This window comes from Telopea speciosissima, chromosome 7 (genome assembly GCF_018873765.1).
Source record: "Telopea speciosissima isolate NSW1024214 ecotype Mountain lineage chromosome 7, Tspe_v1, whole genome shotgun sequence".
Taxonomy (NCBI): domain Eukaryota; kingdom Viridiplantae; phylum Streptophyta; class Magnoliopsida; order Proteales; family Proteaceae; genus Telopea; species Telopea speciosissima.
This window is the reverse complement of record NC_057922.1, coordinates 25,107,527-25,131,425: the sequence shown is the minus strand read 5'-3', so window position 1 is coordinate 25,131,425 and position 23,899 is coordinate 25,107,527. Positions and strand designations below refer to the sequence as shown.

At 39.5% G+C, this 23,899-nt stretch overlaps 1 protein-coding gene across 2 annotated transcripts in view; it reads left to right on the top strand.

Annotated features, from left to right (window-relative positions):
* LOC122667521 (protein NO VEIN) overlaps window positions 1-22,544 on the top strand; it is an 81,135-nt gene extending 58,591 nt beyond the window's left edge. For both annotated transcript variants that reach the window (XM_043863812.1, XM_043863814.1), the window contains 5 exons: window positions 825-937; window positions 12,172-12,571; window positions 12,655-12,972; window positions 13,651-13,908; window positions 21,415-22,544. In XM_043863812.1, the coding sequence (XP_043719747.1) occupies window positions 825-937; window positions 12,172-12,571; window positions 12,655-12,972; window positions 13,651-13,908; window positions 21,415-22,536 (2,211 nt within the window). In that variant the 3' untranslated portion in view covers window positions 22,537-22,544. The remainder of the gene's footprint in view (window positions 1-824; window positions 938-12,171; window positions 12,572-12,654; window positions 12,973-13,650; window positions 13,909-21,414) is intronic.
* Window positions 22,545-23,899: the final 1,355 nt, after the last annotated feature.

The window sequence follows — 23,899 nt, the reverse complement described above, 5'->3', positions numbered from 1 at the left end:
AATCGATCCCCTTTATTTTTGTGTTTGAACTCCATTAAACCTAATTCCATTAAAACCCTATAATCCTCATCATCAGCATCTCACTTATACCCTAGTTTTACCCTAATTTACCCATACTTAACCCAATCGGCCAGCACTGTTTGAGTTCCTCTTTTACCTGGCTCCTAGTAGGATTGTCTCCTATTCTAGGACAACATTACAACCTGAATGATTGCATCGAATTAGTTTTTTTTTTTTCCCTGTTGCAATGATGTGTGCATCTAAACCCTAAGCATTTCCTTTGGTCTTGTGACTCTCTGATACGATACTTCTCTTAAAATACCCTTCCGATACGATACCCGATATTGATACTTTATATATTTATATATACTCAAGCCTCAAAATCTTAGGGTACTCCTACTGCAAAACAAAAGGTTCTATAAACAAGTGTGACTGCTGTCAGAATCTTTTGGAGAGCAAAGATCCATGTTGCCGACCCCCATATAGCTGAGATTTCCCCGACTTCCTGGGCTGGGCTTCTTTCCTCTTACTTTCATTTCTCTTTTTGTACTTCTCATCTCTTGCAAGGATCCATGTAGCTGATCCCTTTTAGATGGGTTAAGGCTTAGTTGTTGTTGTTGTATCAATCATATTATTAGAAAAAAGTTTATATTTTACTTATACTATGTAATATTTATATCCTAGTCTTCTATGTTTTAAAATTGTTCATAATGTAAAACTTTGGTTGTGATGTAGTACTGTACCAAATCTTGTGGGTATCAGATAAATTGTGGTGTTATGATTCTCTTGACAGTCTAGGGCCTCAACTTTTCATTTTGAAGCAGGTAAGGAGCAAAAAGCTCATAAGTGACATTGGATTTAAGACTCAAGTTACCCTCAATGATGCATTGGCAGTCCTTCAAGTCTGGACAAGAGCTGCTACTCCTTTCATGGCCAGGTACTAGTTTGTCCTTTTTCTTTATAAAAGGAAAATCTTCTCTGCATAATAAGTGTTGCCTTTTCCCCTCCCCCTCTTACTGAAAAAATGCTGTAAGTAATTGATGTTCCATTTGTTCTGTTGAATTTGCAAGTAACTAAATGAGCCAAGTTTAGGCAAAGTACTAGATCACAACCAAAATTGATTCTTTACATGTTAATCAATTTCACCAATTCAAAGATGTAATGAGGAAGTTGCTGTTTGGTTCACTGCAATTGTTTCCAAAACTAAATGATCTGGTTGTAGTTTTTGTATGCCGAAGTCACTTTTGTAGATTTAATGTAGAGAAGCCTTTTGCTTTGTTAAGACTCCACTCCCCTCTGTGTGGGCCAATAAAATAGTAAACTGAGGTTTTTAGAATTAATAAGGAAAGCTTTTTAGGATTAACTAACTAAATACGGATTTCAATACTATATCCTAGGATTAGTTCCAAAGTTCAACCTGGCAGTAGTTGTTTGGAACCAAAGTTCAAGAACTTGCGAGATCTCGCCGAGATTTCGCCGAGTTTCTCTGTTTTTGGAAAAGCCAAGACGAGATTGCCTGCGAGTCTCAAAAGTGCAATATCTCGGATCTCGGTTTCGACCCATTTTTATGACCCACCTACCACTTAAATACCTTACCTAACTCGACAAAACTCGACATATCTTGGCGAGATCTCGGATCTCGGGTCCAGATCTCGGGTTGACCTAAAGTTGAGGCTTCGAGTTGGAAAAAAAAATTGCACCAACTCGGTGAGATCTCGACTCGTCTCGGTTTTTCCAAGAGCCGAGTTGGTACCAAGACCCGAGTTTTAGTACCTTGTTTGGAACTTTTGTATTTGGTTATCTATGATCCAATATATGATCTCCATCTTTTCATTTGTGGCTTTTTGGAGCATTTTGAAGCATATTATAAATCATTCTATCCATGGGGTTGTGCCTTAGCTGACTGGGCATCATTTTACCCGTTGGTTTGTGCCTTACATGTTGGTGAAAGATGTATCTTGTGCCCTTAAGTATCCTTGTTTAACCAGAGTATTCTGTCAATCTATTAGAGCAAGGTTATCTAGCATCAAAAGCAAACTATGGTGGTCTTTGGTAAAATATTGTGATTGGGTGGAATATTGTCAATACAGTTGTGAACAACTCTCTGATTCCTTATAAGCCTTTTAGTCTGGTAGAGTCCATGGTTCTGTGAACATTTCACTTGAGATTTTCAATTTTTATGAAAAATGAACCAGAGGTTTGAATTGGCAAAGGGGGAGGGTCTGGTCTATGAGTCTATCCACTCAAATCAACAGATGAGGCCAAGTTGATCTGATGTCATATTCTTTTTATTATTCCTTGTGATACATGTGGACCTTTCATTTTCAACTTCAAACAAAACCTTTTATCTTCAATACAAACGTGTCAAAACCTAGATACTAAACTTGCCAAACCTAGATGGAAATGTGGAACTATGATGCAGAAACCAAGTCCCTGCGACAATACCAGAGAATAAAGAAAAGCTGTCACAGTCATCACAGCCAGCATGATAGCCACTTGGCTGTCATGTCACTGTTTGCGGATCCGTTCATTATCAGATTCTGCTTATAAGACTCCAGCTGTTATCGGCTTGCTTAGTCAGAAATCCAATTGTGGGGTTTTTCCAGAAGTTATTTTCTCTCTCCGTTTCTTTTTATTGTAAAGCTTATCTTGGATTGGGATTATTTTATTCCAGTCTGATTTGGCTGCTTTTTTCTTATTGGATGTTAATGTATTAGCCTATTAGGTTAGTTTGGAGCTTTCTTATTGGATGAATGATGGAAACTCTTTTTTTTGGGTGAATAATGATGGAAACTCTTATTTCCTATTGGTTGAGTGATGTAAGCTCTAATTAGCCAATCACAGGATTCCTAGTATTCTAGAGAAGCTATAAATATATGTATTGGCTATAAGCCCTTCACACGATTTGGAAGATTAACTAGTTCAGCTCTCTGATTTGGTTCTGTGGATTCAGGAGTGTCTACCTGGTGGATTTGGGGTGTACTTGGTGGATTTCAAGTGAAACTAAGGTGGATTCCTTAGTGGAAGAGTGGATTCTCTTCACAGGATTTGGGGGATTCCTCACCTAAATCAGAACACAGGTCCGATCTGAATACTTTCCATGCCCCAAGGCTATTCTGTTTCTGTTCAATCTCTCATATTTGTTTTGTTTACATGTTTCTGCTATATGCTCCTAGTTTCTGTTTCTGTTCAATCTCTCAGATCTGTTTTGATTACGTATTTCTTCTATATGCCCCTATGGCTATATCTGATTTCAGTTTACTTTCGGATCTCGTTATATTGAAGTCCCGTTATAAATTCTGGTTCTGCTAATCGATTCCTACTATTCTATTTTATTTTCAGCTTCCTTGTGGAAGTAGGATTTCTCAGAATACTGTTTATTTTTACCAGAATTTATTCTAACTTTGCAGGTTTATTCTACCCCCTGAATTAACCCATCGATTGCAGTCTCAGGCCTATTGTTTGCTGAAGTTATTTGATTTCTTTGTTTTGTGGTTCTTTTCCTAATCATTTGATCCTGTTTGAACTAAATTCCAACTGAATTTTGCTGGTTTGAGTTTAGTCTACATTAAAATACTTCGACCATTTTAACCATAATGTTGTCAAATACCAGCAAAAGGCATCAATCTTTTTCAGTAGAACTTGATAGGATAGGCCTTATAGTGCTAGAGGATGGTAGCTGGCACAGTGGCAGGTTTTTACCCATCAAATTATATTAAGTAGTCCTATTTTCACTTTCCCACTGTTGAGCTCTGTTACTTATGGTAACATTAAAAAGATAATTTTGGAAGAGCCATTTTGACTCGTTTTCGAGAATACCTTTTGATTATGTATGGGTTGCTTCTTTTTTTTTTTGGTTCTAGGATCTGTCCAAGTCGTGGGCTATAAGAGTCCTAATGTTAGAAGTTAGGTTAACTTCCTTTTCAGAGTCCTTATTAATTAGGTAATGGGATTTTCTTTTACGTCATGGTCATAAAGGTATTAGTGTTTTTCAATGGTGAACTGGTAAATGGACAAAATCTTTGTTGTTTTACTCCTTTCTTTCCTTAAAAGTATGTAATCAACCTCCCAGCAAGGATTTTAAACTCAGGTTTCAGTCTCGCTTCGGCCAGACCAAAATCTGACGGAATGGCTGAGATTTTCACCGAAATAGTGCATTCTTTGCCGGTGAGTTTCAGTTGGCCATTTTTGGGGGCAAATGGCCATATTAAGCTCCGGTACTTCAGGGAAACCTTATTTTATCCTTATATAAACATATGTAAACCTTTATATTGCAAGAAAAGTCACACACAGTGGTCGTTTGGACATCTTTGATTGGCAGTATATGCCGAACCCTATTGTATACCTTGTGTAATATTGCCTATTCTACACATTGTTTTAGTATTAGAAGATAGAAAAGGCAAGTAAAACAAGTAAATTATGCACCATGAATGAAGAGACTTGATATTGATTAATTATGAAATAGTACGAAGTACATGTAGCATAGACTCATTGAGACCCTAGTCCCAACAATACAATACTGTGTGGTCACTGTGGTGATACATGAGTACAAAGTGGACCCCCTCAGGCCGTCCTAATCATGGAACTATAGCTTGGTTTCAATACTTTCCAAAACGAAACCTAAGGTCGATATTGGATCGTACCCAGTTTCAACCAGCCCATGACATTTTGAGTTTTGGCTAAAAAAATACCAGGTTTTGATTGAAAACTGGGAAATCTTAGTTTCGGCCAGGGTCGAAACCGGCCTCGAGACCAAGACTTACAACCTGGATCCTAATTGCTAATACCACATATAGTTACATGGAGGATCGAGCCCACTCATGGACTGATGGTCTCAGTGCCAGTTTTCCTCCAACTGCATGACAAACGTAGGCTTTGTCATAGTGTGCCGGAAGAAACGCTCGGAGAGCTCCACAGCTTCCCTGTAAATGGCCTCATCTACATACTAGAGGTAACCTATCCTAGGGTAGGTCACTATATTGTGAAGAACTTGCCACTGAGCCACCGTTACTTGATGGTGTTGCCAGCACATACGGCTAGCTGGGTAGGTGAAGAGATCCACAAAGGACGATCCATTCTGTGAGTGGAGGTCTTGATCATAAGCACTAGGAACAAATGAAGATTACTCCCCCACACTAGTGAAACCACGATAGCCGCCACCATATGCACTGAACTCCAACATGGTGCTCTGCGTTTTAAAGGATGGGGCACTCCACTGTCCACATCCAGTTCTGTCCCCTATTCTCAATCCTCCAAGAGTGCTAGACAAGCTATCCACGTCAATGTCCATGCTATTGCAATTAGCCTCCTCATCTGGTGGGAACTGGTGACAAGGCCCTCTCATGTATCCTGCACAGGAGGAGGATGGACTTACACCCTCCCGCGGTTCATATCCTGTGTGGCATGATGAAATTGGGTCTCCCCAGTGAATTGAATCAGTTTCCGGTCCAGCTCCTGCTCCTCTGCCTGGTCATCCTTTTCTCGAAGAGAAGCATATCTATTCCAACGATTTGTGTAGAGGTGAGCTGACAAAAATCAGGCCGAAATTTGGGCTTTCCTTCTTCCTATATAAAAAAGGGGTGAAATAGCCCAAGTTTGGTTGAAATTTTGACTAGGCACATTCGAGACAGGGTATTAACTGTATCGCCGAAACGATATGATATAGGGTCAAAATTTCGGCGAAGACCGAAATTTTGACCGAAACATTGTTGATTCTCTGATTTCGTATGGTATTGCTATTCGGCCACTTCAAAATCTCCGAAATTTCTGAAATTTCGGCGAGATTTCGCTGAGTTTTCAAACTATGCCTCCCAGTGGTGATTTGGAATGGAATAGAAAATTAGCTTTTTTGTGAGATTGTGATCTTCTTTTTCTCCCTTCTCGTATGGATGCATGGTCACGTTTGGGTCTAGTACCAAGTTGATAGAGTCTGATACTCTGATGTCCAACTCTTGGATTTCACACTACTCACGAGCCCAAGGATAATAGAATTCATAGGGAAGAAGAAGAACCATAAAACAGAACTATGTGAAGGGGAAAGAGGAGGGAGAAGAGATCATGGAGTGAAAGGGCTCCCAGTGGTGATTTGGAATGGAATAGAAAATTACCTTTTTTTTTGTGAGATTGTGTTCTCCTTTCTCTCCCTTCTCTCCCTTCTCTCCCCCATGATCTCTTCTCCCTCTTTCCCCTTCCCATAGTTCTGTTGCCATACGAGAGGTTTGGGCTGTTTCAAGAATTTCTAGTGAATATCTTAACAAGTGTTGACGACAGGAGCAACTACAAAGTCAGATGGCGCTGCCCACGTCTGAGCATTCGGAAGATTCCTTCGACAAGCTAATGTCTCTCGTTGAACAGTGGGTGGAAAAGCAAGAAGACGAGCCACCGATGATGAAAGACGAAGCGGCACCGTTTAGTGTTGAAGAGAAATACATGGAGGAGCATAAATTGGCTGATCTTTTGATTGAGCCGGTGGAGCTCGTGCTTCCAAGTTGCTACTTCAACAACAATCTTCATGTCACTGATTTTGTACCATTGGATCTCAGCGAGAGTTCTGTGAAAATGTTCCCAGTCGGACTGAGTTTCTGCTATGAATTTGTCAAGTTTAACTTGAGTCCTCTTCTAGTTTTCTACAATTCCTTACACAGATTGTGGAGCTCAGGGTTGGTGATGTGAGAAAGTCTTGTCAACTCAAAATAACGTGATCAATGACAATTTTATAAATTTTGGAATATTTTAGGATTCTTTTGGAAGAAATAAATAGAATTTGGGATGTAAAAGTAATTAAATTTAAAGAGGAAGGACGAAATTGGGATTTCAGGGAAGATGGGGTCAAACAGAAAACGTTAGGGGAATATTGGCTCTTCTGGAATTTCAGAAAGATAGGGGATGAAATAGAACAAAAATCAGAAAGAAATGGGGTTTTCAATAATTTGTATAAGTATTGGTGATGCAGATACGTTATACATCACCAACAAAGGCTTATTTAATGGGAATAAGTCTAGGGTTGGGTTATATACATGTTGGGCCTTTCATCCCATGGGTTTCCAATGTTATAGGGTTGTATACGGGATTAACTGTTTTAATTCCTTAGTTTTATTTTTATGTAATTAGTGGTCATGTGATCACTTAAGTGATCTTGTGACTTGGTTAGGTGGTCATGTGACTATTTAATTATTTTGTAAGTTGGGCTGGATTAGGACTTTATAAGTCCAGCCATGTTTTGAGTCTATTTCCTTCAGTATTCCAGTTTCCTTGTCATTTTAGGTTACCTAATAGTTTAAAGATTGGGTTAGGCCTTTCCTGTTTAGTGTAGGAGTCTATTTTTGAGTCTTTTATTTAAAGTTGTAAGGGGTGCAAGCATTGAACACGAATTTTGTTTAATGAAAAGCTTTTTGTTGCTCTTCTTTTCTATTGAAGATTTTTGTCTTGTGTTTGATCAAGGCTAAAAGAATCGGTGTTTGATCCGATTGAAACCTTGCGGTGGGAAACCCAGGGGTTTGATTTGGTTATGTGTTTTCTCCATTGCTGTTACTTTCAAGTTCTAGTTCATGTTTTGATTTTTTTAAGGATCTTCATTCAAACAAGCTACTTCCCAAGTACTGCTTCGACAATTAGTAAGTTGAATCATCCCAAACCCTAGCCTTTCTTCTTCTAATCCTCTAAACATCCAAACCCTAGATTTCCCCCTTTGTTTCTTGATTTTCCCAAACCCAAAAATCATCACCACAGCCCTTTCCCATCATAGGAACCCTACCAAACTTGGACCGTGTGCTCCTCTGCTCCCATAGAGAACTTGATCCAAGGCTGGTCCCAGCCTGCCCACTCAAACCCTAGAAACCACAATTTTCCTTCTTTTCAAAACCCTAATCCTAACCACATTCCCTTGCTGCTGATTCATTCCAGAACCCTTCCATCCATTTATTCTTAATGTAACCTTCACTGGAGACTTCCCAACATCAATTTGACCTAACCCTACCATCAAACCCTAGACCCCACTGAACCCTCACCCTAATTTGATCAAAATCACCTATTTTGATGTGGCCGAATTACTGTTCAGATCAGATCCTGGTTACTTGACTCCTAGTTTGACTATTCAAACCTAGGACTACTTTAAGTGGCCTTGCATATAAGAAGGCTTTAGTCTACTACCTCATGATACAAAAATTAGAGGGAGAAGATGACATTAAGCTGGAACCTCACAAACCAGAAAATACTCTACTTTAATGGAGGCTGAGATGGTGCGATTGATAGTTGCAGGGAAAAACCATAAAACAGAGCGGGTTACGTAAATTAGCAAAGACAGAATCTAAGAGAGCTAAACAATAACAACAACAAATAAATTTATGAAATTTGGATCTAACCCGATCAGTAGCTAATTGGATATGATGGTTTTAAGCTTGCTGAACGTTGTCAGGAAAATAGGGTACGGGCAGTAAGAAGAGAAAACAAGTAGGAAGAAAGGAAGAAGACTGAAGAAGGACTAGGAATGGAATGAAGAGGAATTGGAAAGTCCTCACTTGAAGAAAGAAGGGTTTAGGGAAGATGAAGAAGAACCAGAAGCATCGATCAGCTCTGGTAACTGGTCACTCAGGACAGCAGCTCAATGGCAAAACCAGCTTTATATTCAATTAATTTGACTCTTCACTCAATAGGGTACATCCTGATAAATAGAACTTGACTTACTGAACCATTCTTCGTACTCTAAAACTGAAACAGAACTTAAAATTTACTTAGATTCCAACCTATCGACCTCTTTCTTATAAAGTTTTAACTTTAAAATTACAATACTAACCTCAAATGCTATGCCAAACACTCAAACTACGCCTACCGGATCTTATTCCAGCGTTGAACCTGGTTCTTCTCGGCCAGGGTTTTCGGAATGGGTTTTTAGATTGGGTCAAGCTGGTGCAACATGAGAGCGTTATTGCATCAAACGTAATATCATGGTCCCAAACTACATGCATAGTTCGAGAACTCGCGAGATCTTGCCGAGTTTCTCGGTGTTTTGAAAATCCGAGATGAGATGGGGGTCTAGTCACAAAAGTACAATATCTCGCCGAGATCTCGGATCTCAGTCGAGATCTCGGTTTGCCATAGGTAAATGTCCATCTAGGTCCTTTATATGAGTGCCAGATCTTGAGATCTTGCTGGAAATTCTTGGTATACAGACACGTATCTATGCCAGGAATCAAGACAGACAAGACAGACAAGACAGACACTTATTTATGCCTAATATCATTCAAGTAAATGTTTTTGTATTTGTATTTCATTTACTGAAGATATTATTCATAAATAAGCAAATACCCCCCTATTTGAATCCAATAAAAATAGTTAAAAAATCAAATTCCATAAAGAAAAATCAACCCCGGTTCAAGAACAAAAATTGGATTTTCCGTAGGTGCAATTTTCAACTTTCTAATGCTAGGGTTTTTCTCAAATCTAAAAATTCCATAAATCTTATTATGGTAAAACATTGCTAAAAACCAAAAGTGCGGTAAAATATTCATTTGTTTTGATGTCCAAAAACTATTTTCATTGAGCAATTTTGACATTCACAGAATTAAGTTTGACGAGTACATAACTCTTTCAATATAAATCAGATTTTAGCAATCTTGGACTTGTTGGAAAGCTTTGTTTTGAAAGCTTTCCAACAAGTCCAAGCTTAAATCTGATTTATATTGAAGGAGTTATGTACCGGTCAAACTTAATTCGGTGTGTGCGAATGCTGTCAAAATCGCTATGAATGAAAATATATTTTTGAACATCAAAACAAATGAATATGTTACCGCACTTTTGATTTTTAGCAATGTTTTACTATATTAAGATTTATGGAATTTTTTTATTTGAGAAAAACCCCAGCATTAGAAAGTTGAAAATTGCACCTACCGCCGAAAATCCAGTTTTTGTTCTTGAACTGGGGGGTTGACTTTTTTTCCTTTTGGAATTTGATTTTTTAACTATTTTTATTGGATTCAAATAGGGGGGTATCTGCTTATTTATGAATAATATCTTAAGTAAGTTACTTAAATGATATTAGGCATAAATAAATCTGTTTGTCCTGGTTTCTAGCATAAGTGTCTGTCCTGCTTTCCCACTAACTGAAACTCCTATTTGGATTTTGTTTTTGCAAAATCTGATAGTGCCATTGTGTTTAAATGGCCTAAAATAGGCTGAATACCAACTTTAAGACCCAAAAAAGGTCTAAAACCCACCGAGATGGACTTTCGAGTCGAAAAAAAAAAATTACAAAAACTCGCCGAGATCTCGACTCGACTCGGTTTTGGGCTGGGCCGAGATGGCTCCGAGACCCGAGTTTTCAAACCTTGACTACATGACAATTTTTAACTTAGAAGTAGTTTAGTTTTGGGTTTCTTTGTGGGGCCTCAATGATTGCATAAGGGGAGTGGTATTACCATATTAGTTTTATTGTATTCTAGTTTTATTTTGTTAGTAGTTTCCTTAGATATGGTATGTCCAAGTAATGGGTTATTAGAGTGCTAATATTTGAAATTAAGTTTACTTCTTAGAGTCATTATTAGATAGGTAATGGGATTTTGTTTTATTCTTTCCTCGTAAATATGTAACCCTCCCACCCCGCCCCCTAACGGTGGTGATTTGGAATGGAATAGAAAATACTTCTTAGGGAGATTGTGATCGTTCCCTTCTCACCCATGATCTCTTCTCTCTCCTATTTCCCCTCCCTACAATCCTGATTTGTGGCTCTTCTTTCCTACAACTGCTCTTTTCCTTGGGCATGTAAGCAGTGTTAAATCCAAGAGTTGGACATCAGACTGTATCGGTTGGTGTTGGCTTCAAAGCCTGTTGTTGCCAGTGTCTTGCCATGTGGAGGGCTGACATGGTATTAGAGATCTAGAACATCCATGTGTTAGAAAAAGCTTAGGCACTACTTCTAATGTGACAGACTTACAGTTTGTCTCTAGTTTCCCCTCTACTTGTGTGTTTTGTCTGGCTCTCATTTATTACAAGTCTTCTGAGTGCCTTTCATGTTTCAAGAGGATGTTGGTGCAGCCCTGCAAATGTGACCAAGAACCCACCCCAGCAAGCCCATTCTGACAAGGTCAATCATTTCACGCAATTGTTCCTTCCAGGTCTAAAAGTTGACCCAGCCAAAAGAGCGACTCTTCAGCCATTTCTTTCTATATGCCACCTAGTTCAATATGCAACTTAGTTTTGTGGTTAATATAGTTTATATTGGATATAGAGAGCTGGTTGGTGTTGAAATAGTTCCATGCTGCTAGTTGCTCATTACATCTTCCTATGTAACTAATCTGGCCAAGTTTATGCATTTTTTTTTTAGGAAGAAGGCAGTTCATGCTGACCATTACTGAGTACTTCTGGTTTCTGTTGTAAGTAATGTGCCTACAAATCAAGATTGTGCTCTTTTTGGGTGACAATGAAGCTTAGGCTGGATGAGTATTGAGGATTTCTAGACTGTAAACAATTTTTTTTGGTTGCCCAATCATCACCTCATTTAATTCATGGATTCTGTGATAGAATTTGCTACTTTCATGCCTCTAAATTTGTTGATTTTAGTTAGCGGGGGCATTCACATTTGGGTTTTTTTTCTGTACTTCTAGAGAAGGAAATTTTGTTGTTAATGTTGTATGATCCAAAATCTGTCTTAAGTTCTGCATCTTATTCATTGTCTTAATGTTGTATGATCCAAAATCTGTTTTAAGTTCTGCATCTTATTCAAATGGGTAGTATTAGCTGTATGTGCTTTATTCAGAGAGGGGCCTTGGTGCAATGGTAAGGTTGCTTCATTGTGACCAAGTGGTCACGGGTTCGAGTCTGGAAGCAGCCTCTCTGCGAAATCAGGGGTAAGGCTGCATACATTATGACCCTCCCCAGACCCCACAGTGGCGGGAGCCTCGTGCACTGGGTACGCCCTGTATTGTCTATGATTGCTTTTTAGTGCTGTTTCTTGCTGATCATGCTATGTGGAATTCCATTATATTAATCATTTGGTCTCTCTCTCTCTCTCTCTCTCTCTCTCTCTGCGTGCGTCTGTGTCTATTTTTTTTTTTTTTTTGGGGGGGGGGGGGAGGCGGGAGGTATGGGAGTGGGTGGGTGTGTGGATGTCTCTGCCTATTTTAGTAAATTATCGCTGAACTAGTTATTCACGTTAAGGAACACTGTTTTGCTTGTCAGCATTTCACAGATGTCCAAATTTTACTCCTTCATTTGGGATGAAATATCTACATCAAAAGCAAAAATTGCTGGGAACTTCTCTTCAGGACCCTCTATATTTGTTCCATTTGTCTATCCCTGCAAGCAGGACGATATTGTCCGTGGTATGTTTTTGTCTCCTGAAGAAGTACATTGGCATGACTTGACTGGTTCTGTGAATCGAATAGAGGAGGTGCTTCAGCATGGCTCAATAGTTCGGACTAACTGTCCCATAAGCAAGACACTATCTCATCTCTATCCAAACCTGCATGATTTTTTTGTCCATGAATGTGGAGTCTGTGAAACACCTTCCTTCCATGGATACCTTCAGATTTTGCTGCAGTTGTCAAGCGTTGCTTTGCCTTCGCAAGTGGCTAATGCAGTAAGTTGTCATAACAAAAGAGATTGGGTTTCCATCAATTTAGGGCTTCACAATAATCCCATGTATTTTTTCTTATCTCTCAGGTTTTCTGGATACTTTTGAAGTGGGCTGATGATCTCAAATCAGGATTACTGGGTCCAGGAGATGTTTCTTACTTGAAAGAATGTCTCCTCAAATTGGAAAGCACGGTGCTTCCCACCATGCAAGATAAATGGGTTTCCCGTCATGCGAGTTATGGCTTTGTATGTTGGTGTGATAATGATGAATTAAAGAAGCAGTTTAAGCATTCTGACCATATTGACTTTCTGTACTTTGGTGAACTTAGCGATGAAGAAAAAAAAATGCTTCCAGCAAAACTTGCTCCGCTGATGCAAACTATAGGCGTTCCCTCTCTTTCGGAGGTAAGCTTCCTGTTCATGGCAAAGAGGAAAACTGAGGTCTAGATCAGGTATTGTGCACAATGGGTTGCATAACGCACTTGCAGAGCTGATTTGTGGTCATCTCTTGGAAGTCATCTGTGCTTCAATTTATTTTGTCAGCTGATCACGGCTGGCTAAGTGATGTCCTTGTTATTGATGGTGATATTTCATCTGACCTGTCTGTCCAATTTTGTGCAGCTTGAATTTAACGGTCCAAAATATGGGTTCAAACATGAACCTTTCTTTCGAAAATTAAACAGCGTCAGGTCCTGTTTTGGCAATTTTGAATGAATCAACCTTGTTTGCCTAAGTTAAAGATACTAAGATAATGGGTTGTCTAAGTTTGTGTGGAGTATAACCTAGTTGCTTAGAGTTCATGATTTATAGCTAACAGGTTTTGATTCTGATCCCAGAACAGTTTTTTGGAATTAGTCAAATTTAATATTAGTAGTAATTCTTGAGAGGTAATAATTTTAGCATTAATTCTCCTAAAAGAAGAAAAGATAGTAGAAAAGAGGTATGATGTATAGGAAACTGATAGAAACCTTGTTCAAGATCCAGGTCTGAGTGATGTATGGGCTAGATGATTAGATTGAGTGGAAGATATAACTCGTGATCTTGTGTTGTTATCCTGATTACTTTGCCATTGCTTTCAAGCAGGTTGTAGCTCGTGAAGCAATATTTTATGGTATGGAAGATTGCAGAGAGAAAGCCTCATTGGTGGACTGGGTTCTTCCTTATGCACAACGCTTTATCTACAAATTACACCCAGAAAGATATTTTGAATTCAAGCAGTCTAACTTCGAAAATCTGAGTCGTCTTCAAATTGTTGTCGTTGAAAAGTTGTTTTATAGGTATACCATAAAGGGATGTGACAGTGCATCCAAAAAGCGATTCGAGTGTAGCTGTCTTCTACAGGTTTGTCTAAACGCATCCTTCTCTATTGAATATTATGTATTGTACCAACTCCACACATGTATAAGCTGATGAGACTTAAGAAAGTTCACTACATCTCGAGTGTCACAATCAGGATGGCAATTAGATGGGCTGTTGCAATTCAGGTCAAGAGGGGGATTCCTGGCAAGCCCAAGAGACTGGGTCACTACATTGATCTGAAAACATAAGGCCCAGCCCTAGAAGTGGTCTTGGCTGGAGAATCAGTTTCTCATGTTGCCCTAGACCTACTGACACAAAAATAATGATGATGATAATAGTAGTGATAATGACAACAACAACAACAACAACAATAATGATAATAATAATAATAATAATAATGATAAAGAGAAGGTATTCGTACATGGGAGATTCTCCCATCGACTTCATCAAATAGGGGCAGGGTTTTTATGTCATTTTGTATGGGCATTTATGCAAATCTGACCGCATTTAATGTCGGTTGTGTACATGTTTGGCCATGCATGAAAACTTTTGCCTAATGATAATAAATAATAATATAAAAATGAAGATGATGATACTGGGGGAATTATTATTATCTCAAAAGTCTTATTTTTTCAAATGTCACAAAGCATCTATTGTGCCACGTGGACGGATGATATGTCCATTCTGACCGTTGAATAGAGAGGACATGTCTAGATTAGCCACATGTCAAATCTCAGAGTCTAATTCAATCAAATTCCCCCTCCTGTATTGGCACACATCCCGTGTATGTCTATGCATGTGTCCCGGTACTTTAGACAGTTATGTGCACTCTCTCAACTTTGAGTAGGGACAGACGGTTTAGATTTTAAACACATAGAAATGGATGACTCATATTTGTCTTGTGATTTTAAAAAACATCACCTTCCATTGTTAGATGTATATGTCTAGTGATTTTCGGAAACATCACCTTCCATTGTTAATTTGTTACATGTATAAAAAAGGGCGTACCCAGTGCACGAGGGTCCCACCAATGCAGGGTCTGGGGAGGGTCATAATATACGCAGCCTTACCCCTGCTTTCGCAGAGAGGTTGTTTCTTGACTCGAACCCTGACAACTTTGTTGCAATGGAGCAACCTTATCGTTACATTTATAACTACCCTAATGATGATGATGATGATGATATAATGATGATAGTAATTCTTCCCACCCTCAATTCCTATCAATTGTCCGTGAAGCGTGGGACAAACCCATCTACTGCCACATAGTTGTCAAAGCGTCGCTTGGGCATCTAGGAGGAATTTTGGGGGCCTAGGCGATTGTCGCTGTATTGGTATCGAATGTCTTAGTGGTATTGACCCAGGTTTGGCCATTTTTTTTTTTCAAATATCATTTAAGTAATTGTTTTCATTTAATTAAGATATTATTCATAATTAAGCAATTACCCCCTATTTGAATCCAATAAAAATAGTTAAAAAATCAAATTCTAAAAGGATAAAAAGTCGACCCCCAGTTCAAGAACAAAAATTGGATTTTTGGCGATAGGTGAAATTTTCAACTTTCTAATGCTGGGGTTATTCTCAAATCTAAAAATTCCATAAATCTTAATATGGTACATCATTACTAAAAATCAAAAGAGCGGTAAAATAATCATTTGTTATGATAGGTAAAAAAAAATATTTTCATTCAGAGAGATTTTGACAGCATTCGAGCACACCAAATAAGGTTTGACCGGAACATAACTCCTTTAATATAAATCAGATTTAAGCAATCTTGGATTTGTTGAAAAGCTGGTTTTGTGCTCTACTTAATTCAAAAGGTCTCATGTAAAAATAAAATCATTTGACCAGTCAAACTTCTTAAAGAGCAAAAACATTTCCCTAAATCAAGAGCAGCTTAATTACTTATAGATAAGATCATATTTTCTAAGAACAGTATAAACCAATGTGAGACTAGGTATACCAGGACAATGACCAATTTCAAGAACAGTACAAACCAAATGTATATTTTGATTGTTTCAAACTTCTAATAGCTTGCTTATTCAGTTCTACTGTTTTCTAGTTCTATGTTGATTTTTGATGACTTGATGTGGATTTATGTTGATTTTTGATGACTTGATGTGGCTTAATGTTGATTTTTGATGACTTGATGTTGCTTAATGTTGATTTTTAATGATATAAGGTATATATTGTAGCATACTAAATAATGTTAGAAAATGGGGGAAATTAGAAATAACACTTGGTCCCCTAGGCGTTGCCTAGGCGGGTGCCTTGTCGCCTGAGTGGTTAGGCACCCCTCCACCCCCTTGGGTCGCCTTGACAACTATACACGGCCATTCCTAGGCCCTCTTTGCATTTGCAAAAAATCTTCGTAATGTCAAAGGGGCTCTCAAGAGTTGGAATTTTTCTTCCTTTGGTAACATCTCTTGGGTTTCCACTTGTCGCACTAAACTGTCGATTGTTCAAGCTCGGCTCCAATCTAACATGCTCAACCCCCTTCTTGCTGAGGAAGAATTATTGTTTTCCATTCAGCTCACCTCCCTAGCCTCTCAAGAAGAGAATTTCCTCCGTAAAAAATCTAGATCAAGTGGCTAGAGCTTGGAGATTCTAACAGTACATACTTTCATCGATCCCTAAAAGCCCGCTCCAACTCCTTTCCCATGCTCATTGCTACAGATGGTTCCCCCCTCCTCTCGGTCCAAGACATTAAGCCTGAAGCTGTCTCTTTCTTCTTTGATCTATTTCGTCCCCCTCCCCCTTCTCCCAGAAGGGCTTCTTAACAAACTTGTTCCTATCCACCTCTTTGAATCCCTTCAAGCCATCCCTTTAGATGATGAAATTCGGAATGTTTTTGTTTCACAAGTCCAACAAAGCTCTTGGTCCTGATGGGTTCAGTATGGGATTCTTCTCCTCCTATTGAGATAACATCAAAGATGATCGTATTATGGCTCTCAAGAGCTTCTTCTTCAACCCCAGCCAAATCAAAAGGGTCAACCACACTTTCCTTCGTCTCATCCCCAAGAAGGAAGGAGCCTCCTCCATGCATAGTTCAAAATCTCGTCGAGATCTTGGAAATCTCAGGAAACTGGAGCTAGTTGAGACGAGATATGATACGGTACTAAAAATGTCAAATCGAGAATCTCTGAAAAATTTCGTTGAAATCTCGAAAATTTTGAGAATCTCGACCTCCTCAGTACTCATAGAGTCATAGTATTGTATTGTTGGGACTTGGGAGTTAATACGTGAAAGACTAGGGTAGTAAGGTGTCTATGACTTATGTATTATTCATAAGTTGTAGACACCTTACTACCCAAATTGGGTGTTTTTTTCTTCCATTTGAACCTTTAAATATGTTTATTAAAGTTTCAGAGCCAACTATGGTCATATGCCCACCGAAACATAATTCCGAAACATTTAAAAAAAAAAATACAATGTCTCGCCGAGATCTCGAGATCTTGGAAAACTCGACTTGGTCGAGACCGAGTTTTAGAACCTTGCCTACATGTCTGATTTCATACCCATTTCCTTGTGCAATCTCCTCTACAAGTTCATTACCGAAATCTTGGCTAACCGCCTCCAGTTGGTTGTGGACTCTTTGATCAGCCTCAATCAATCAACTTTCATTTCTGGTAGGAGTATCTTAGATTACTATCTGTTGTGTTCCGAAATTGTCTGTGGGTTTGATAGGAAATCCCACTCCCCGACGGCTCTCATGAAAATTGACGTCCACAACGTCTTCGTTTCTCTCTCTTTTGGGACTTCATTTGCAATGTCCTGACTAAAATGTCCTTCCCTGCCCCCCTCTTTGTAAACTGGATCCACTCTTATATTTCCTCCTCCTATTTCTCGGTTCCTCTGAATCTTAGTCCTACCGGCTACTTCTCTTCCTCTGTAGGCATCCATCAGGGCTGGCCCTTCGTCTTCTCCTTAGTTCTTGAGGTCCTCTCTCGCAGGATCCAATACAACACTGACCAGCTTCTCATCTCCCCCATTCTCAAATGTAAATCCCTCAAGCTCCACCAGCTCTCTTTTGCCGATGACCTCATGATCTTCTCCAAGGAAAACAACTCCTCTATCTTGACTGTCATGTCGTCACATCTCTTTAAGAGTCTCTCTAGTCTCTGTATCAATCTCCTTAAACCTCACCTCTTCCTTTCTGGTGTCTTTGAAGCAGAGGTGGCCTTTTTCTTTGGGTTGACCGGCTTCTCCCTTGGTCGCCTTCTCGTCGAATATCTAGGGTTCCCCCTTGATTCTTGCCAAGCTGACAGGTCATCACTATACCGCGATGCTTGACTTGATCCGCAAAAGGCTCTAACTTTGAGAGGGAAAACTTCTCTCATGCTAGGAGGTTAGAGCTGATCAGATCTGTTTTCCAATCCTCCTACATTTGTTGGTGTGGTATCTATGGGTTGCCTAAATCCACCATCAAGGCCCTAAATCTTTGATGTGTGCTTTGTTTTGGAAATGTGCTAAAACCTCCAGATTTCTCCACCTTCTTAGCTGAGCTTCTACTTGCCTTCTCAAAGATGAGGGAGGCCTTGGCTTGAGAAGGATCAAAGATTCCAACATTGCGGTATCCTTAAACTGATTTAGAAAATCACGACCAAACATGATAGTATTTGGTCTAATTCTTCTGATGATTGATTCAACCTCTGATAGAAAAAAATATACCTTGGTTATATTTCATCTCTTCCACAAGTTAAGTAACGAGCATAACGGCCCTATTGTTCCGATGGAGAGAAGAACCTATGATTAGCTTTTCTGGAAATTTCCAAACGAACAATTTCAACGAAACTTTTCAATTTCTTATTTTACTATGTTCAACTCTGTATTTCTCTATCCGTAGAATACATTGAATGTACAGAAATGGCTATAATAGAGTCTCTATTATTCGTATTAACAGCTACTCTAGGAGGCCATTGGGTTAGCTATTGTTTCGTCAATTTTTTGAAACAAAAAATCAACTCATATCAATCTATTGAGTTTGTTGAATTGAAAATTGAATAAGTATAAAAGAATAAAATTAAGTAGAATAAAAATCTAATAAAATTAAAATCATCTATATAAATAACCAACTAGAATTAGCATCTACAGGTAGCAAACATTATCTAGAATTTCTCTTAGATTCAGACCCATAGCTGATGATGGAACTAGAATAGATATTTTTTGTTTCCTACTCACACGAGCCCATATCCTTGCTTTTCTATTAATCTCTAATTCTGATCTTCCTCCGTTTGGCGCAAAATCATCCTCCTCAGACCCATTGCTCTTAGGGCCATCATCTCTAGGATCACTAATGGGGCCTCTACATCCCTTTGGCAAGATCATTGGCACCCTTTGGGCGTTCCCTTTTTTGTTGTTGATGCGAGGATGATTTACTCCTCCAGTATTGATAAGCTCTCCTATGTTGCCTCCATCATCTCCCATGGTACTTGGTCTGTTCTTCACCCCTCCCCCTTCCCTTTCCTCGGTTTGGGCCTCCCTTCTCCCCTTCCGGCCAGCCCCCCCCCCCCCTCCTTTTTCCTCTTTGTCCGACTCTGTTTCCTCGCTCCCCTCCTCTAATGGCCTCTTAAGATCCTTCTTAGCTGTCCTTTGGCGTAAGATTGTTTGTTGCCCCAGCTTCATATTTTGAAGAGCCCTTACCCATTGCCTACCCATCCAGTCCTTCCTCCTCTGTAGTCAGGAGGACATTGACCACCTTTTCCTCTCTTGCCCCCTCACAGCCTCAGCTTGGAAAAAAAAAAGCCTTGGACAGCTGCTGACCTCATCACAAAAGAATTCTACCCTTCTCTAGGGAGTGGCATTGGATGGACATGACCTTCTCAAGTAGGTCTATATGTGGTACTGCAGGTAAGCTTGTTTTTGGTGCCACCATCTCTCATATCTGGATGGAGTGGAATCTTCGAAGATGGACCTCCAACTCCTTTTCTTTTGACATGATTTGGAAAGCCATCTACTTTTGATGTTAGCTCCAAGATTCACTTGTTGCCTCATCGTTTTGTTGTTGATACCCCAAGGAAGTATTGTTGTTTCTTGGGGTTTACCTGTGTCCTTGATCCAGTCTTTTATCCCTTCCTCTTAGGGCCAGAGCTGTGTTTAGGCTTCCCCTTCTTCCCCTGTGTATTCCCCATCCTTTTTGTCCCCATTTAAGTGTTTTGGTAATGAATTATTTATGAGAGAAAGTTCTCTGTCCGGGAGTGTGGCCTACGCCAGCACTCCTATGAATCTATCTCTCTCCTCCCCATATGAAAAGACACCTCTACCCCCTTGTTTTGAGGAGAGAGATAGGCACATGGGAGTGCTGGTGTAGGCCACACTCCTGGACAGAAAACTACTACCCATTATTTATTTACCCAAAAAAAAAATGATAGTAATAATGACGATGATGATGATGATAATAATAATAGTAATAATAATAACAGAGTTCACACAATCAATATTTTAATCGAGGGCATCCCACATTAAAGAGAACACCTTACTGATTACTCGGGTGGGAAGTTTACATTTTAGCTAAAATTAATAGATATGCTTGCATGCATATCCTTAGAAGTATTTGATATATAAATATGTATGGCTCAGTTCAACTAGAGTGGAGTAGGAGATTCCGGTTTTGATGCCCTTTAGAGATGGGTAAGGCTTGCAACCGAGACTGCTTTTGATTTACACTCAGTCCCATTTCGCTTTTTGTCAAGGCGGGAATGTGGCGCAGTGGTAAAAGGTCTCTCCTTTCTCCTTTCCCTATGGAAAATGGATAGTTGAGGCTCCGAAGAAGTAGAGAAGGACTACTTATATTTTTCATCAAGGTTAGACCTAGCCCCAACCTTGCTTCAGAAATGCTTGTTTCTAGGCAAGGCTGAGATATTCAAGCGAGGTTGGTTGGTTCTACTCCATAAGTTCGAGAGGCAGATTGAATAATGCCTCAATTCACTCTTATTCGGGCATCTACCATTCACCAAGCACTGTTGATCAAGGTGGTGCCAGGCATGCCCCAAAGTCGGCCCTTGCCCCAAGACAAGACAGATGCCTAACGCTGTACACTCACCGATGTACTCTATCTATCTATGGAGTGTGGCCTACACCAGCACTCCCATGTGCCTATCTCTCTCCTCCTCAAAACAAGGGGATAGAGGTGTCCTTTCATATGGGAGGAGAGAGATATACTCGTGGGAGTGCTGGCGTAGGCCACACTCCCGGACAGAGTTCTTTTTCCCATATATACATATATATATATATATATATATATATATATATATATATATATATATATATAAATTAAGTGTTATGCTATAGTTGTTTCAAAAGGCCTTTGTTGAAACCGAGAACTACCTTAATTTTTAGTTCTTAAACCTGGGGGTGCGAGAAAGAAACCAAAACCAGCTTTTAATTTTGAGAGGCGTATACCATTGCTAATGTGCAGAACCTAGTACTTATCTTTTAATGGTTTGAGCATGGCTATGCCAGTTCCATTTTACATCCTTTTTAATCTTAAAGCTTATTTTGTTCCTTTCCTTTTCCCCCATGTAGTATTTTATTCGTTTTTCCATTTTACAGGCGAACATTTTGTATGTGAGACGAGATTCAGACCCACACTCCATATTCTTGGAGTTCGGTCGGCTCTTCTTTGATGGAGCTCCTGAACTACACTTTGCTAATTTCCTTCACATGATCACAACTATGGCAGAGTCAGGATCCACGGAGGAGCAGAGGGAATTTTTTATTCTCAATAGTCAGAAGGTCCCTAAGATTCCTGAAGAAGAACCTGTCTGGTTCCTTTCCTCACTTCAGGAAGATGAGACTTCCCATTTAACTTGTACTTCTGCAATGGCTGCTGAGCCGAACCCATCAAAATCCAAGCGGAAACCAGGCATTAACTCAAACTGGCCACCTGCTGATTGGAATAATGCACCAGATTTTGCTTTTGCTCGTCGTGCCTATCACTTTAAGACAAAACCATCAGTACCTCCGAATAATGGCAGTTCACAGGAGGATGAACCTGAAGGGATCATTTCACATACAACAACAAATCATGAGATTCTGAATGGGGTCAGCGTTGACTGGGTCACCCATGATGTTGCATCAGCAACTACAGCAACACTACTGTTGCAAGATTCAAGCGTTGTGGAGGGTCAACCCTATATGGACAGTTCTGTTCCTGTTCTCAAGGAGACTGATTCTAGTTTGGAGGATTTAAACAAATCTTCCGATTCAGTTACAATTCCCACTGGCCAGAATGTAGGTCTATCAACATTCAATGAGAGGGATCAGCTGTTGTTTGGCACACCTAATGAAAAACAGAAAGCTATAACTGGGAGGCAAGGCGAGCTTGTGGCTTTCATGTATTTTGCTGAAAAATTTGGTGAGGCAGGTGTGGAGTGGGTTAACAAAGAGGCCGAAACAGGTTTACCCTACGACCTTGTCATTGGGGTGAATGGACAGCCCAAAGAGTATATTGAAGTGAAGGCATCCAAATCTGAGAGCAAGGATTGGTTCCAGATATCAACCAGGGAATGGCAATTTGCAGTTGAGAAAGAGGATTCTTTCAGCATTGTGCATGTTGCTCTGGTGGGCTTAAAAAACCCAAGGATTACAATCTTTAAGAATCCTGTAAAACTTTGCAAGAAAGGTGTCCTTCAGTTGGCTGTTTTGATGCCAAAGCTGCAGGGAAAAAGCTAATGGGTTTCTTCTTTGATGACCTAAGGCAACATATGGATATTGCTCTGATTATTTTATAAGATTCCTCGAGGGTTTCTTCTTTGATGACCTAAGGCAACATATGGATATTGCTCTGATTATTTTATAAGATTCCTCGAGGGTTTCTTCTTTGATGACCTAAGGCAACATATGGATATTGCTCTGATTATTTTATAAGATTCCTCGAGGGTTTCTGCTTGATGTCTCAAGGTGCCATATGGAAAGGGTAATATTAACAGAGGAAGAGATATAACAAACCTCAGATCTTCAGCAGCACTGAGAAATGTAATCTGGTCTCATTTTTTTGCATCCCTTGATTCATCAGTTATTTTAGTGGGTGCAGAGGCTTAGCCGAATAAAAAATTGCTTGTGTAATATAAATGCCTCTTTTCAATTTTTAACCGAATAAAAATTTTCTTGTGTAATATAAATGTCCCTTTTCAATTTTTATTTTGTCTTGTTTCTTGGTTGGATGAAAATGTTCCTAGAATGCTGACAGCTGTATTTTTTAACAAATAAAATAAAATGAAAATCGCACTTAGAACCACTGAGCTAGCGCTGCATTTTTACTAAATTTTCCAGAAAAATGGAAAATCTTGTTGTGACCAAGATTTGTGTGACGAGGCGGATCCAGATCCTCTACTACAACCTGCTACTTGTCCTTTCTGCGCGTGTAGATACAGCAAGTTGCACAATTGCCACCTTACCCCCACTCGGGCAAGGGTAAGGTGGTAATTGCAGGTCTTACCATGTCTGCGCAGGACGGGTAGGCGGCAGTAGAGGATCTGGATGGGGGGAGAAATTGTCACTGACCTTACTTTTTTGCCCTTCTAATCTTGTCTGCTGTGGCAAGAAAATCATACTGTGAGCAACCTACCAAGATGAAATATCTCATGCAAGAAATTGTAGACGTTTGTAATTTGGAAAGTGGGTTACTGATTGATCATGTATAGTTGAAACAGGGGTTTATTTAGAACACTCAAAACCCAAGTTGTAAAGTTCTGTATCTCTTGAAAGCCATATATTGCTTGTCAACCCTGTATTGGTGGACACTAGTATCTCCTATACTATGGATCATGCTTCTAAAATCAGAATAGAGATCTGGAAGAGTGAGCAACAGGGATTGCTGGTTAGCAATGGGGTTGTATCATTACCGGTAGATCTGAGTGTTCTGAGCGTAGGATCACAGCTTTGGCTAACACTGCAAGTGGATGATCACACAATGGGGTTAGCACTTGTGAATTACGGCACTTCGGCATTGTTTTGAAGTGAGCGGTAAAGAGATCGTGCTTGAACAATCATAATATTTCTCAATCTCTTATTTGTTATTGGAACCGAGGTAGCC